This window comes from Procambarus clarkii, chromosome 51 (genome assembly GCF_040958095.1).
Source record: "Procambarus clarkii isolate CNS0578487 chromosome 51, FALCON_Pclarkii_2.0, whole genome shotgun sequence".
Taxonomy (NCBI): Eukaryota; Metazoa; Arthropoda; class Malacostraca; order Decapoda; family Cambaridae; genus Procambarus; species Procambarus clarkii.
In genome coordinates, this window is record NC_091200.1 from 32,902,268 (window position 1) to 32,917,307 (window position 15,040).

The 15,040-nt window shown below is 51.2% G+C and overlaps 1 protein-coding gene across 2 annotated transcripts in view; it reads left to right on the forward strand.

Moving 5' to 3' along the window:
* LOC138351863 (methyltransferase-like protein 27) overlaps positions 1-15,040 on the forward strand; it is a 402,846-nt gene that overhangs the window by 235,234 nt on the left and 152,572 nt on the right. For both annotated transcript variants that reach the window (XM_069303868.1, XM_069303869.1), the window contains one exon: positions 3-95. In XM_069303868.1, coding sequence (XP_069159969.1) covers positions 3-95 — 93 coding nt within the window. The remainder of the gene's footprint in view (positions 1-2; positions 96-15,040) is intronic.

The window sequence follows — 15,040 nt, forward strand, 5'->3', positions numbered from 1 at the left end:
AGACACATATGATGTGGTGGTGACCTCTGGCAGCCTAGCTGAGAGCCACATGCCTGTTCAAGCCATCGATGAATTTATCCGGATCACCAAGCCAGGTGAGAAGCCTTAAACTGTATTCTCAACACACCCAATAACCATTACAGAATACAGTTTCTTAAGTAGATAATAATCAATAGTTGCAGTATAACAACAACACTAAGATATTGTTCCTAGTTTGTTATTGTTGATCGCCTTTACGTGATAGTAAGGCGAGAAAGTTCACTGTCCATCTCCAGCGGTCCAATAATTTTATGTGAAATGATTGATAAAAGTTGCCAAGTCTTTCATATGAGCCCACCACACACCAAGGTTCACTGAGAGGGACTACACACCAGGGATCCCTGAGTGGGACTGTACACCAGGGCTCACCGAGTGGTACTACACACCAGCGCTCACTGAGTTGGACTACACACCAGGGCTCACTGAGTGGGACTACTCACCAGTGTTCACTGAGTGGGACTACACATCATGGTTCACTAAATGGGACTACACATCAGGGTTCACTAAGTGGGACTACACATCAGCGTTCACTGAGTGGGACTTCACATCAGGGTTCACTGAGTGGGACTATACGTCAGGGTTCACTGAGTGGGACTACACACCAGGGTTCATTGAGTGGATCGACACATCAGAGTTCACTCAGTGGGACTACACACCAAGGCTCACTGAGTAGGACTTCACACCAGGGTTCACTGAGTGGGATTTCACATCAGGGTTCACTGAGAAGGACTTTACATCAGGGTTCATTGAGTGGGTCGACATATCAGAGTTTACCGAGTGGGACTACACACCAAGGTTCACTGAGTTGGACTACACACCTGGGTTCAATGAGTGGGACTGCACACCAAGGCTGTGTGTATGGGACTGCAAATCAGTGCTCACTGAGTGGGACTTTACACCAGGCTCAATGAGTTGGACTACACACCAGAGCTCACTAAGTGGGACTACACACCAGGGCTCACTGAGTGAGACTACACATTAGGGCTCACTGCGTGGGACTTCACTTCAGAATTCACTGAGAGGGAAGACACACCAGGACTCACTGAGTGGAACTACATACCAGGGTTCACTGAGTGGGAAAGTACATCAGGGTTCACTGAGTGGGACTACACATCAGGGTTCACTGAGTGGGACTACACATCAGGGTTCACTGAGTGGGACTACACACTAGGGTTCATTGACTGGATCGACACATGAGAGTTCACTGAGTGGGACTATACAATAAGGTTCACTGAGTGGTACTACACACCAGGATTCACTGAGTGGGACTTCACAACACGGTTCACTGAGTGAGACTACACATCATGGTTCATTGAGTGGGTCGACATATCAGTGTTTACTCAGTGGGACTACACACCAAGGTTCACTGATTGGAACTACACACCTGGGTTCACTGAGAGGGACTGCACACCAGGGCTCACTGAGTGGGACTACACAACAGTGTTCACTGAATGGGACTACACACCTGGGTTCACTGAGTGGGACTGCACACCAGGGCTCACTGAGTGGGACTACACACCAGGGTTCACTGAGTGGGACTACACACCTGGGCTCACTGAGTGGGACTACACACCAGGGTTTACTGAGTGGGACTACACATCAGGGTTCACTGAGAGGGACTACACATCAGGGTTCACTGAGTGGGACTAAACACCAAGGCTCACTGAGTGAGACTGCACACCAGGGTTCACTGAGTGGGACTTCACATCAGAACTCACTGAGGTGGACTTCACAGCAGGGTTCACTGAGTGGGACTACACACCAGGGTTCACTGAGTGGGACTTCACATCAGGGTTCATTGAGTGGGACTACACGCCAGGGCTCACTAAGAGACTACACACCAGGGCTCACTGAGTGCGACTTCACATTAGGGTTCACTGAGTGGGACTACACCAGGGCTCACTGAGTGGGATTACACATCAGGGTTCACTGAGTGGGACTACATATCAGGGTTCACTGAGTGGGACTACACACCAGAGTTCATTGAGTGGATCGACACATCAGAGTTCAATGAGTGGGACAACACACCAATGCTCACTGAGTGGGACTACACACCAAGGTTCACTGAGTAGGACATCACATCAGGTCTCACTGAGTTGGACTTCACATCAGGGTTCATTGAGTGGGTCGACATATCAGAGTTCACTGAGTGGGACTACTCACATGGGTTCACTGACTGAGACTACACACCAGGGCTCACAGAGTGGGACTACACAACAGTGTTCACTGAATAGGACTACACACCTGGGTTCACTGAGTGGGACTGCACACCAGGGATCATTGATTGGGACTACACACCAGGGCTCACTGAGTGGGACTACACACCAGGACTCACTGAGTGGAACTACACACCAGGGTTCATTGAGTGGGACTACAAACCAGGGCTCACTGAGTTGGACTACACACCAGGGTTCATTGATTGGGACTACACACCAGGGCTCACTGAGTGGGACTACACACCAGGACTCACTGAGTGGAACTTCACACCAGGGTTCATTGAGTTGGACTACACACCAGGGCTCACTGAGTTGGACTACACACCAGGGTTCATTGAGTGGGACTACACACCAGGGCTCACTGAGTTGGACTACACAACAGAACTCACTGAGTGGAACTACACACCAGGGTTCCCTGAGTGGGACTACACACCAGGGTTCACTGAGTGGGACTTCACATCATGGTTCATTGAGTGGGTCGACATATCAGAGTTCACTGAGTGGGACTACACACCAAGGTTCACTGAGTGGGACTACTCACCTGGTTTCACTGAGTGGGACCAGGGCTCTGTGTGTGGAACTGCACATCAGTGCTCACTGAGTGGGACTTCACACCAGGCGTCATTGAGTAGGATACACACCAGGGCACAATGAGTGGGACTACACACCAGGGCACACTGAGTGGGACTACACACCAGGGTCCACTGAGTGGGACTACACATCAGGGTTCACTGAGTGGGACTACACATCAGGGTTCACTGAGTGGGACTACACATCAGGGTTCACTGAGTGGGACTACACACAAGGGTTCATTGAGTGGATCGACACATCAGACTTCACTGAGTGGGACTTCACATCATGGTTCATTGAATGGGAAAACACGCCAGGGCTCACTAAGAGACTACAAACTAGGGCTCACTAAGTGGGACTACACATCAGGGTTCACTGCGTGGGACTTCACATTACGGTTCCCTGAGTAGGACGACACACCAGGGCTCACTGTGTGGGACTACACACCAGGGCTCACTGAGTGGAAATATACATCAAGGTTCATTGTGTGGGACTACACATCAGGGTAAACTGAGTGGGACTTCACATTAGGGTTCCTTGAGTGGAACGACACACCAGGGTTCACTGAGTGGGACAACACACCAGGGCTCACTGAGTGGGACTACACATAATGGGTTACTGAGTGGGACTACACACCAGGGTTCACTGAGTGGGACTACACATCAGGGTTCACTGAGTGGGACTACACATCAGGGTTCACTGAGTGGGACTAAACACAAGGGGTTCATTGAGTGGATCGACACATCCGAGTTTACTAAATGGGACTACACACCAGGGCTCACTAAGTGGGACTACACCAGGGTTCACTGAAAGGGACTACACACCAGGGCTCACTGAGTGGGACTACACACCAGGGTTCACTGAGTGGGACTACACATCAGGGTTCACTGAGTGGGACTACACATCAGGGTTCACTGAGTGGGACTAAACACAAGGGGTTCATTGAGTGGATCGACACATCAGAGTTTACTAAATGGGACTACACACCAGGGCTCAATGAGTGGGACTGCACACCAGGGTTCACAGAGTGGGATTTCACATCAGGGCTCACTGAGGTGAACTTCACAGCAGGGTTCATTGAGCGGGTCGACATATCAGAGTTCGCTGAGTGAGACTAAACACTAAGGTTCACTGAGTGGGACTGCACACTATGGTTGTGTGTGTGGGAGTGCACTTCAGTGCTCACTGAGTGGGACTTCACATCAGAGCTAACTGAGTAGGACTTCACATCAAAGTTCACTGATTGGGACTTCAAACCAGGGCTTACTGAGAGGGACTACACACCAGGGCTCACTAAGTGGGACTACACCAGGGTTCACTGAAAGGGACTACACACCAGGGCTCACTGAGTGGGACTACACACCAGGGTTCACTGAGTGGGACTACACATCAGGGTTCACTGAGTGGGACTACACATCAAGGTTCACTGAGTGGGACTAAACACAAGGGGTTCATTGAGTGGATCGACACATCAGAGTTTACTAAATGGGACTACACACTAGGGCTCACTGAGTGGGACTGCACATCTTGGTTCATTGAGTGGGTCGACATATCAGAGTTCACTGAGTGGGACTACACACCAAGGTTCACTGAGTGGGACTACTCACCTGGTTTCACTGAGTGGGACCAGGGCTCTGTGTGTGGGACTGCACATCAGTGCTCACTGAGTGGGACTTCACACCAGGCGTCATTGAGTAGGATACACACCAGGGCACAATGAGTGGGACTACACACCAGGGCTCACTGTGTGGGACTTCACATCATAGTTCACTGAGTGGGACTTCACACCAGGGCTTCCTGAGAGGGACTACTAACAAGGGCTCACTGAGTGGGACTACACACCAGGGGTTCACTGAAAGGGACTACACACCAGGGTTCACTGAGTGAGACTACACACCAGGGCTCACTGAGTTGGACTACACACCAGGGCACACTGAGTGGGACTACACACCAGGGTCCACTGAGTGGGACTACACATCAGGGTTCACTGAGTGGGACTACACATCAGGGTTCACTGAGTGGGACTACACATCAGGGTTCACTGAGTGGGACTACACACCAGGGTTCATTGAGTGGATCGACACATCAGACTTCACTGAGTGGGACTTCACATCATGGTTCATTGAATGGGAAAACACGAAAGGGCTCACTAAGAGACTACAAACTAGGGCTCACTAAGAGACTACAAACTAGAGCTCACTAAGTGGGACTACACATCAGGGTTCACTGCGTGGGACTTCACATTACGGTTCCCTGAGTAGGACGACACACCAGGGCTCACTGAGTGGGACTACACACAAGGGCTCACTGAGTGGAAATATACATCAAGGTTCATTGTGTGGGACTACACATCAGGGTTAACTGAGTGGGACTTCACATTAGGGTTCCTTGAGTGGAACGACACACCAGGGTTCACTGAGTGGGACAACACACCAGGGCTCACTGAGTGGGACTACACATAATGGGTTACTGAGTGGGACTACACACCAGGGTTCACTGAGTGGGACTACACATCAGGGTTCACTGAGTGGGACTACACATCAGGGTTCACTGAGTGGGACTAAACACAAGGGGTTCATTGAGTGGATCGACACATCCGAGTTTACTAAATGGGACTACACACCAGGGCTCACTAAGTGGGACTACACCAGGGTTCACTGAAAGGGACTACACACCAGGGCTCACTGAGTGGGACTACACACCAGGGTTCACTGAGTGGGACTACACATCAGGGTTCACTGAGTGGGACTACACATCAGGGTTCACTGAGTGGGACTAAACACAAGGGGTTCATTGAGTGGATCGACACATCAGAGTTTACTAAATGGGACTACACACCAGGGCTCACTGAGTGGGACTGCACACCAGGGTTCACAGAGTGGGATTTCACATCAGGGCTCACTGAGGTGAACTTCACAGCAGGGTTCATTGAGCGGGTCGACATATCAGAGTTCGCTGAGTGAGACTAAACACCAAGGTTCACTGAGTGGGACTGCACAGCATGGTTGTGTGTGTGGGAGTGCACTTCAGTGCTCACTGAGTGGGACATCACATCAGAGCTAACTGAGTAGGACTTCACATCAAAGTTCACTGAGTGGGACTTCAAACCAGGGCTTACTGAGAGGGACTACACACCAGGGCTCACTGGGTGGGACTACACACTAGGGCTCACTGATAGGAACTTCACATCAGAGTTCACTGAGTGGGACTACACATCAGGGTTCACTGAGTGGGACTACACACACAGGCTCACTGAGTGGGACTACACACCAGGGTTCACTGAGTGGGACTTCACATCAGGGCTCACTGAGGTGAACTGCACAGCAGGATTCATTGAGTGGGTCGACACATCAGACTTCACTGAGTGGGACTTCACATCATGGTTCATTGAATGGGAAAACACGAAAGGGCTCACTAAGAGACTACAAACTAGGGCTCACTAAGAGACTACAAACTAGAGCTCACTAAGTGGGACTACACATCAGGGTTCACTGCGTGGGACTTCACATTACGGTTCCCTGAGTAGGACGACACACCAGGGCTCACTGAGTGGGACTACACACCAGGGCTCACTGAGTGGAAATATACATCAAGGTTCATTGTGTGGGACTACACATCAGGGTTAACTGAGTGGGACTTCACATTAGGGTTCCTTGAGTGGAACGACACACCAGGGTTCACTGAGTGGGACAACACACCAGGGCTCACTGAGTGGGACTACACATAATGGGTTACTGAGTGGGACTACACACCAGGGTTCACTGAGTGGGACTACACATCAGGGTTCACTGAGTGGGACTACACATCAGGGTTCACTGAGTGGGACTAAACACAAGGGGTTCATTGAGTGGATCGACACATCCGAGTTTACTAAATGGGACTACACACCAGGGCTCACTAAGTGGGACTACACCAGGGTTCACTGAAAGGGACTACACACCAGGGCTCACTGAGTGGGACTACACACCAGGGTTCACTGAGTGGGACTACACATCAGGGTTCACTGAGTGGGACTACACATCAGGGTTCACTGAGTGGGACTAAACACAAGGGGTTCATTGAGTGGATCGACACATCAGAGTTTACTAAATGGGACTACACACCAGGGCTCACTGAGTGGGACTGCACACCAGGGTTCACAGAGTGGGATTTCACATCAGGGCTCACTGAGGTGAACTTCACAGCAGGGTTCATTGAGCGGGTCGACATATCAGAGTTCGCTGAGTGAGACTAAACACCAAGGTTCACTGAGTGGGACTGCACAGCATGGTTGTGTGTGTGGGAGTGCACTTCAGTGCTCACTGAGTGGGACATCACATCAGAGCTAACTGAGTAGGACTTCACATCAAAGTTCACTGAGTGGGACTTCAAACCAGGGCTTACTGAGAGGGACTACACACCAGGGCTCACTGGGTGGGACTACACACTAGGGCTCACTGATAGGAACTTCACATCAGAGTTCACTGAGTGGGACTACACATCAGGGTTCACTGAGTGGGACTACACACACAGGCTCACTGAGTGGGACTACACACCAGGGTTCACTGAGTGGGACTTCACATCAGGGCTCACTGAGGTGAACTGCACAGCAGGATTCATTGAGTGGGTCGACACATCAGACTTCACTGAGTGGGACTTCACATCATGGTTCATTGAATGGGAAAACACGAAAGGGCTCACTAAGAGACTACAAACTAGGGCTCACTAAGAGACTACAAACTAGAGCTCACTAAGTGGGACTACACATCAAGGTTCACTGCGTGGGACTTCACATTACGGTTCCCTGAGTAGGACGACACACCAGGGCTCACTGAGTGGGACTACACACCAGGGCTCACTGAGTGGAAATATACATCAAGGTTCATTGTGTGGGACTACACATCAGGGTTAACTGAGTGGGACTTCACATTAGGGTTCCTTGAGTGGAACGACACACCAGGGTTCACTGAGTGGGACAACACACCAGGGCTCACTGAGTGGGACTACACATAATGGGTTACTGAGTGGGACTACACACCAGGGTTCACTGAGTGGGACTACACATCAGGGTTCACTGAGTGGGACTACACATCAGGGTTCACTGAGTGGGACTAAACACAAGGGGTTCATTGAGTGGATCGACACATCCGAGTTTACTAAATGGGACTACACACCAGGGCTCACTAAGTGGGACTACACCAGGGTTCACTGAAAGGGACTACACACCAGGGCTCACTGAGTGGGACTACACACCAGGGTTCACTGAGTGGGACTACACATCAGGGTTCACTGAGTGGGACTACACATCAGGGTTCACTGAGTGGGACTAAACACAAGGGGTTCATTGAGTGGATCGACACATCAGAGTTTACTAAATGGGACTACACACCAGGGCTCACTGAGTGGGACTGCACACCAGGGTTCATTGAGCGGGTCGACATATCAGAGTTCGCTGAGTGAGACTAAACACCAAGGTTCACTGAGTGGGACTGCACAGCATGGTTGTGTGTGTGGGAGTGCACTTCAGTGCTCACTGAGTGGGACATCACATCAGAGCTAACTGAGTAGGACTTCACATCAAAGTTCACTGAGTGGGACTTCAAACCAGGGCTTACTGAGAGGGACTACACACCAGGGCTCACTGGGTGGGACTACACACTAGGGCTCACTGATAGGAACTTCACATCAGAGTTCACTGAGTGGGACTACACATCAGGGTTCACTGAGTGGGACTACACACACAGGCTCACTGAGTGGGACTACACACCAGGGTTCACTGAGTGGGACTTCACATCAGGGCTCACTGAGGTGAACTGCACAGCAGGATTCATTGAGTGGGTCGACATAACAGAGTTCACTGAGTGGGACTACATACCAAGGTTCACTGAGTGGGACTACACACCTGGGTTCACTGAGTGGGACTGCACACCATGGGTGTGTGTGTGGGAATGCACTTCAGTGCTCACTGAGTGGGACTTCACATCAGAGCTCACTGAGTAGGACTTCACATCAAAGTTCACTGATTGGGACTTCAAACCAGGGCTTACTGAGAGGGACTACACACCAGGGCTCACTAAGTGGGACTACACCAGGGTTCACTGAAAGGGACTACACACCAGGGCTCACTGAGTGGGACTACACACCAGGGTTCACTGAGTGGGACTACACATCAGGGTTCACTGAGTGGGACTACACATCAGGGCTCACTGAGTGGGACTACACACCAGGGTTCACTGAGTGGGACTTCACATCAGGGCTCACTGAGGTGAACTTCAGAGCAGGATTCATTGAGTGGGTCGACATAACAGAGTTCACTGAGTGGGACTACATAGCAAGGTTCACTGAGTGGGACTACACACCTGGGTTCACTGAGTGGGACTGCACACCATGGGTGTGTGTGTGGGAATGCACTTCAGTGCTCACTGAGTGGGACTTCACATCAGAGCTCACTGAGTAGGACTTCACATCAAAGTTCACTGATTGGGACTTCAAACCAGGGCTTACTGAGAGGGACTGCACACCAGGGCTCACTAAGTGGGACTACACCAGGGTTCACTGAAAGGGACTACACACCAGGGCTCACTGAGTGGGACTACACACCACTGCTCACTGGGTGGGACTACACACTAGGGCTCACTGAGTGGAACTTCACATCAGAGTTCACTGAGTGGGACTACACATCAGGGTTCACTGAGTGGGACTACACATCATGGCTCACTGAGTGGGACTGCACACCAATGTTCCCTGCATGGGACTATACATCAGGGTTCACTGAGTGGGACTTCACTCCAGGGCTCACTGACTGGGATTACACGTCAGGGTTAACTGAGTGGGACTACACATCAGCGATCACTGAGTTGGACTCGACATCAGGGTTCACTGAGTGGGACTACACACCAGGGTTCATTGAGTGGATCGTCACATCAGAGTTAACTGAGTGGGACTGCACACCAAGGCTCATTGAGTGGGACTACACACAAAGATTCACTGAGTTGGACTTCACATCAGGGCTCACTGAGTTGGACTTCACATCAGGGTTCATTGAGTGGGTCGACTTATCAGAGTTCACTGAGTGGGACTATACACCAAGGTTCACTGAGTGGGACTACAAACCTGGGTTCACAGAGTTGGACTGCACACCAGGGTTCACTGAGTGGGACTACACACCAGGGCTCAATGAGTGGGACTACACACCAGGGCTAACTGAGTGGGACTACACACCAGGGTTCACTGAGTGGGACTACACATCAGAGTTCACTGAGTGGGACTTCACATCAGAACTCACTGAGGTGGACTTCACAGCAGGGTTCACTGAGTGGGACTACACACCAGGGTTCACTGAGTGGGACTTCACATCAGGGTTCATTGAGTGGGACTACACGCCAGGGCTCACTAAGAGACTACACACCAGGGCTCACTGAGTGCGACTTCACATTAGGGTTCACTGAGTGGGACTACACACCAGGGCTCACTGAGTGGGACTACACATCAGGGTTCACTGAGTGGGACTACATATCAGGGTTCACTGAGTGGGACTACACACCAGAGTTCATTGAGTGGATCGACACATCAGAGTTCAATGAGTGGGACAACACACCAATGCTCACTGAGTGGGACTACACACCAAGGTTCACTGAGTAGGACATCACATCAGGTCTCACTGAGTTGGACTTCACATCAGGGTTCATTGAGTGGGTCGACATATCAGAGTTCACTGAGTGGGACTACTCACATGGGTTCACTGACTGAGACTACACACCAGGGCTCACTGAGTGGGACTACACAACAGTGTTCACTGAATAGGACTACACACCTGGGTTCACTGAGTGGGACTGCACACCAGGGATCATTGATTGGGACTACACACCAGGGCTCACTGAGTGGGACTACACACCAGGACTCACTGAGTGGAACTACACACCAGGGTTCATTGAGTGGGACTACAAACCAGGGCTCACTGAGTTGGACTACACACCAGGGTTCATTGATTGGGACTACACACCAGGGCTCACTGAGTGGGACTACACACCAGGACTCACTGAGTGGAACTACACACCAGGGTTCATTGAGTTGGACTACACACCAGGGCTCACTGAGTTGGACTACACACCAGGGTTCATTGAGTGGGACTACACACCAGGGCTCACTGAGTTGGACTACACAACAGAACTCACTGAGTGGAACTACACACCAGGGTTCCCTGAGTGGGACTACACACCAGGGTTCACTGAGTGGGACTTCACATCATGGTTCATTGAGTGGGTCGACATATCAGAGTTCACTGAGTGGGACTACACACCAAGGTTCACTGAGTGGGACTACTCACCTGGTTTCACTGAGTGGGACCAGGGCTCTGTGTGTGGAACTGCACATCAGTGCTCACTGAGTGGGACTTCACACCAGGCGTCATTGAGTAGGATACACACCAGGGCACAATGAGTGGGACTACACACCAGGGCACACTGAGTGGGACTACACACCAGGGTCCACTGAGTGGGACTACACATCAGGGTTCACTGAGTGGGACTACACATCAGGGTTCACTGAGTGGGACTACACATCAGGGTTCACTGAGTGGGACTACACACCAGGGTTCATTGAGTGGATCGACACATCAGACTTCACTGAGTGGGACTTCACATCATGGTTCATTGAATGGGAAAACACGCCAGGGCTCACTAAGAGACTACAAACTAGGGCTCACTAAGTGGGACTACACATCAAGGTTCACTGCGTGGGACTTCACATTACGGTTCCCTGAGTAGGACGACACACCAGGGCTCACTGTGTGGGACTACACACCAGGGCTCACTGAGTGGAAATATACATCAAGGTTCATTGTGTGGGACTACACATCAGGGTAAACTGAGTGGGACTTCACATTAGGGTTCCTTGAGTGGAACGACACACCAGGGTTCACTGAGTGGGACAACACACCAGGGCTCACTGAGTGGGACTACACATAATGGGTTACTGAGTGGGACTACACACCAGGGTTCACTGAGTGGGACTACACATCAGGGTTCACTGAGTGGGACTACACATCAGGGTTCACTGAGTGGGACTAAACACAAGGGGTTCATTGAGTGGATCGACACATCCGAGTTTACTAAATGGGACTACACACCAGGGCTCACTAAGTGGGACTACACCAGGGTTCACTGAAAGGGACTACACACCAGGGCTCACTGAGTGGGACTACACACCAGGGTTCACTGAGTGGGACTACACATCAGGGTTCACTGAGTGGGACTACACATCAGGGTTCACTGAGTGGGACTAAACACAAGGGGTTCATTGAGTGGATCGACACATCAGAGTTTACTAAATGGGACTACACACCAGGGCTCAATGAGTGGGACTGCACACCAGGGTTCACAGAGTGGGATTTCACATCAGGGCTCACTGAGGTGAACTTCACAGCAGGGTTCATTGAACGGGTCGACATATCAGAGTTCGCTGAGTGAGACTAAACACTAAGGTTCACTGAGTGGGACTGCACACTATGGTTGTGTGTGTGGGAGTGCACTTCAGTGCTCACTGAGTGGGACTTCACATCAGAGCTAACTGAGTAGGACTTCACATCAAAGTTCACTGATTGGGACTTCAAACCAGGGCTTACTGAGAGGGACTACACACCAGGGCTCACTAAGTGGGACTACACCAGGGTTCACTGAAAGGGACTACACACCAGGGCTCACTGAGTGGGACTACACACCAGGGTTCACTGAGTGGGACTACACATCAGGGTTCACTGAGTGGGACTACACATCAAGGTTCACTGAGTGGGACTAAACACAAGGGGTTCATTGAGTGGATCGACACATCAGAGTTTACTAAATGGGACTACACACTAGGGCTCACTGAGTGGGACTGCACATCTTGGTTCATTGAGTGGGTCGACATATCAGAGTTCACTGAGTGGGACTACACACCAAGGTTCACTGAGTGGGACTACTCACCTGGTTTCACTGAGTGGGACCAGGGCTCTGTGTGTGGGACTGCACATCAGTGCTCACTGAGTGGGACTTCACACCAGGCGTCATTGAGTAGGATACACACCAGGGCACAATGAGTGGGACTACACACCAGGGCTCACTGTGTGGGACTTCACATCATAGTTCACTGAGTGGGACTTCACACCAGGGCTTCCTGAGAGGGACTACTAACAAGGGCTCACTGAGTGGGACTACACACCAGGGGTTCACTGAAAGGGACTACACACCAGGGTTCACTGAGTGAGACTACACACCAGGGCTCACTGAGTTGGACTACACACCAGGGCACACTGAGTGGGACTACACACCAGGGTCCACTGAGTGGGACTACACATCAGGGTTCACTGAGTGGGACTACACATCAGGGTTCACTGAGTGGGACTACACATCAGGGTTCACTGAGTGGGACTACACACCAGGGTTCATTGAGTGGATCGACACATCAGACTTCACTGAGTGGGACTTCACATCATGGTTCATTGAATGGGAAAACACGAAAGGGCTCACTAAGAGACTACAAACTAGGGCTCACTAAGAGACTACAAACTAGAGCTCACTAAGTGGGACTACACATCAGGGTTCACTGCGTGGGACTTCACATTACGGTTCCCTGAGTAGGACGACACACCAGGGCTCACTGAGTGGGACTACACACCAGGGCTCACTGAGTGGAAATATACATCAAGGTTCATTGTGTGGGACTACACATCAGGGTGAACTGAGTGGGACTTCACATTAGGGTTCCTTGAGTGGAACGACACACCAGGGTTCACTTAGTGGGACAACACACCAGGGCTCACTGAGTGGGACTACACATAATGGGTTACTGAGTGGGACTACACACCAGGGTTCACTGAGTGGGACTACACATCAGGGTTCACTGAGTGGGACTACACATCAGGGTTCACTGAGTGGGACTAAACACAAGGGGTTCATTGAGTGGATCGACACATCCGAGTTTACTAAATGGGACTACACACCAGGGCTCACTAAGTGGGACTACACCAGGGTTCACTGAAAGGGACTACACACCAGGGCTCACTGAGTGGGACTACACACCAGGGTTCACTGAGTGGGACTACACATCAGGGTTCACTGAGTGGGACTACACATCAGGGTTCACTGAGTGGGACTAAACACAAGGGGTTCATTGAGTGGATCGACACATCAGAGTTTACTAAATGGGACTACACACCAGGGCTCACTGAGTGGGACTGCACACCAGGGTTCACAGAGTGGGATTTCACATCAGGGCTCACTGAGGTGAACTTCACAGCAGGGTTCATTGAGCGGGTCGACATATCAGAGTTCGCTGAGTGAGACTAAACACCAAGGTTCACTGAGTGGGACTGCACAGCATGGTTGTGTGTGTGGGAGTGCACTTCAGTGCTCACTGAGTGGGACATCACATCAGAGCTAACTGAGTAGGACTTCACATCAAAGTTCACTGAGTGGGACTTCAAACCAGGGCTTACTGAGAGGGACTACACACCAGGGCTCACTGAGTGGGACTACACCAGGGTTCACTGAAAGGGACTACACACCAGGGCTCACTGGGTGGGACTACACACTAGGGCTCACTGATAGGAACTTCACATCAGAGTTCACTGAGTGGGACTACACATCAGGGTTCACTGAGTGGGACTACACACACAGGCTCACTGAGTGGGACTACACACCAGGGTTCACTGAGTGGGACTTCACATCAGGGCTCACTGAGGTGAACTGCACAGCAGGATTCATTGAGTGGGTCGACATAACAGAGTTCACTGAGTGGGACTACATACCAAGGTTCACTGAGTGGGACTACACACCTGGGTTCACTGAGTGGGACTGCACACCATGGGTGTGTGTGGGAATGCACTTCAGTGCTCACTGAGTGGGACTTCACATCAGAGCTCACTGAGTAGGACTTCACATCAAAGTTCACTGATTGGGACTTCAAACCAGGGCTTACTGAGAGGGACTACACACCAGGGCTCACTAAGTGGGACTACACCAGGGTTCACTGAAAGGGACTACACACCAGGGCTCACTGAGTGGGACTACACACCAGGGTTCACTGAGTGGGACTACACATCAGGGTTCACTGAGTGGGACTACACATCAGGGCTCACTGAGTGGGACTACACACCAGGGTTCACTGAGTGGGACTTCACATCAGGGCTCACTGAGGTGAACTTCAGAGCAGGATTCATTGAGTGGGTCGACATAACAGAGTTCACTGAGTGGGACTAC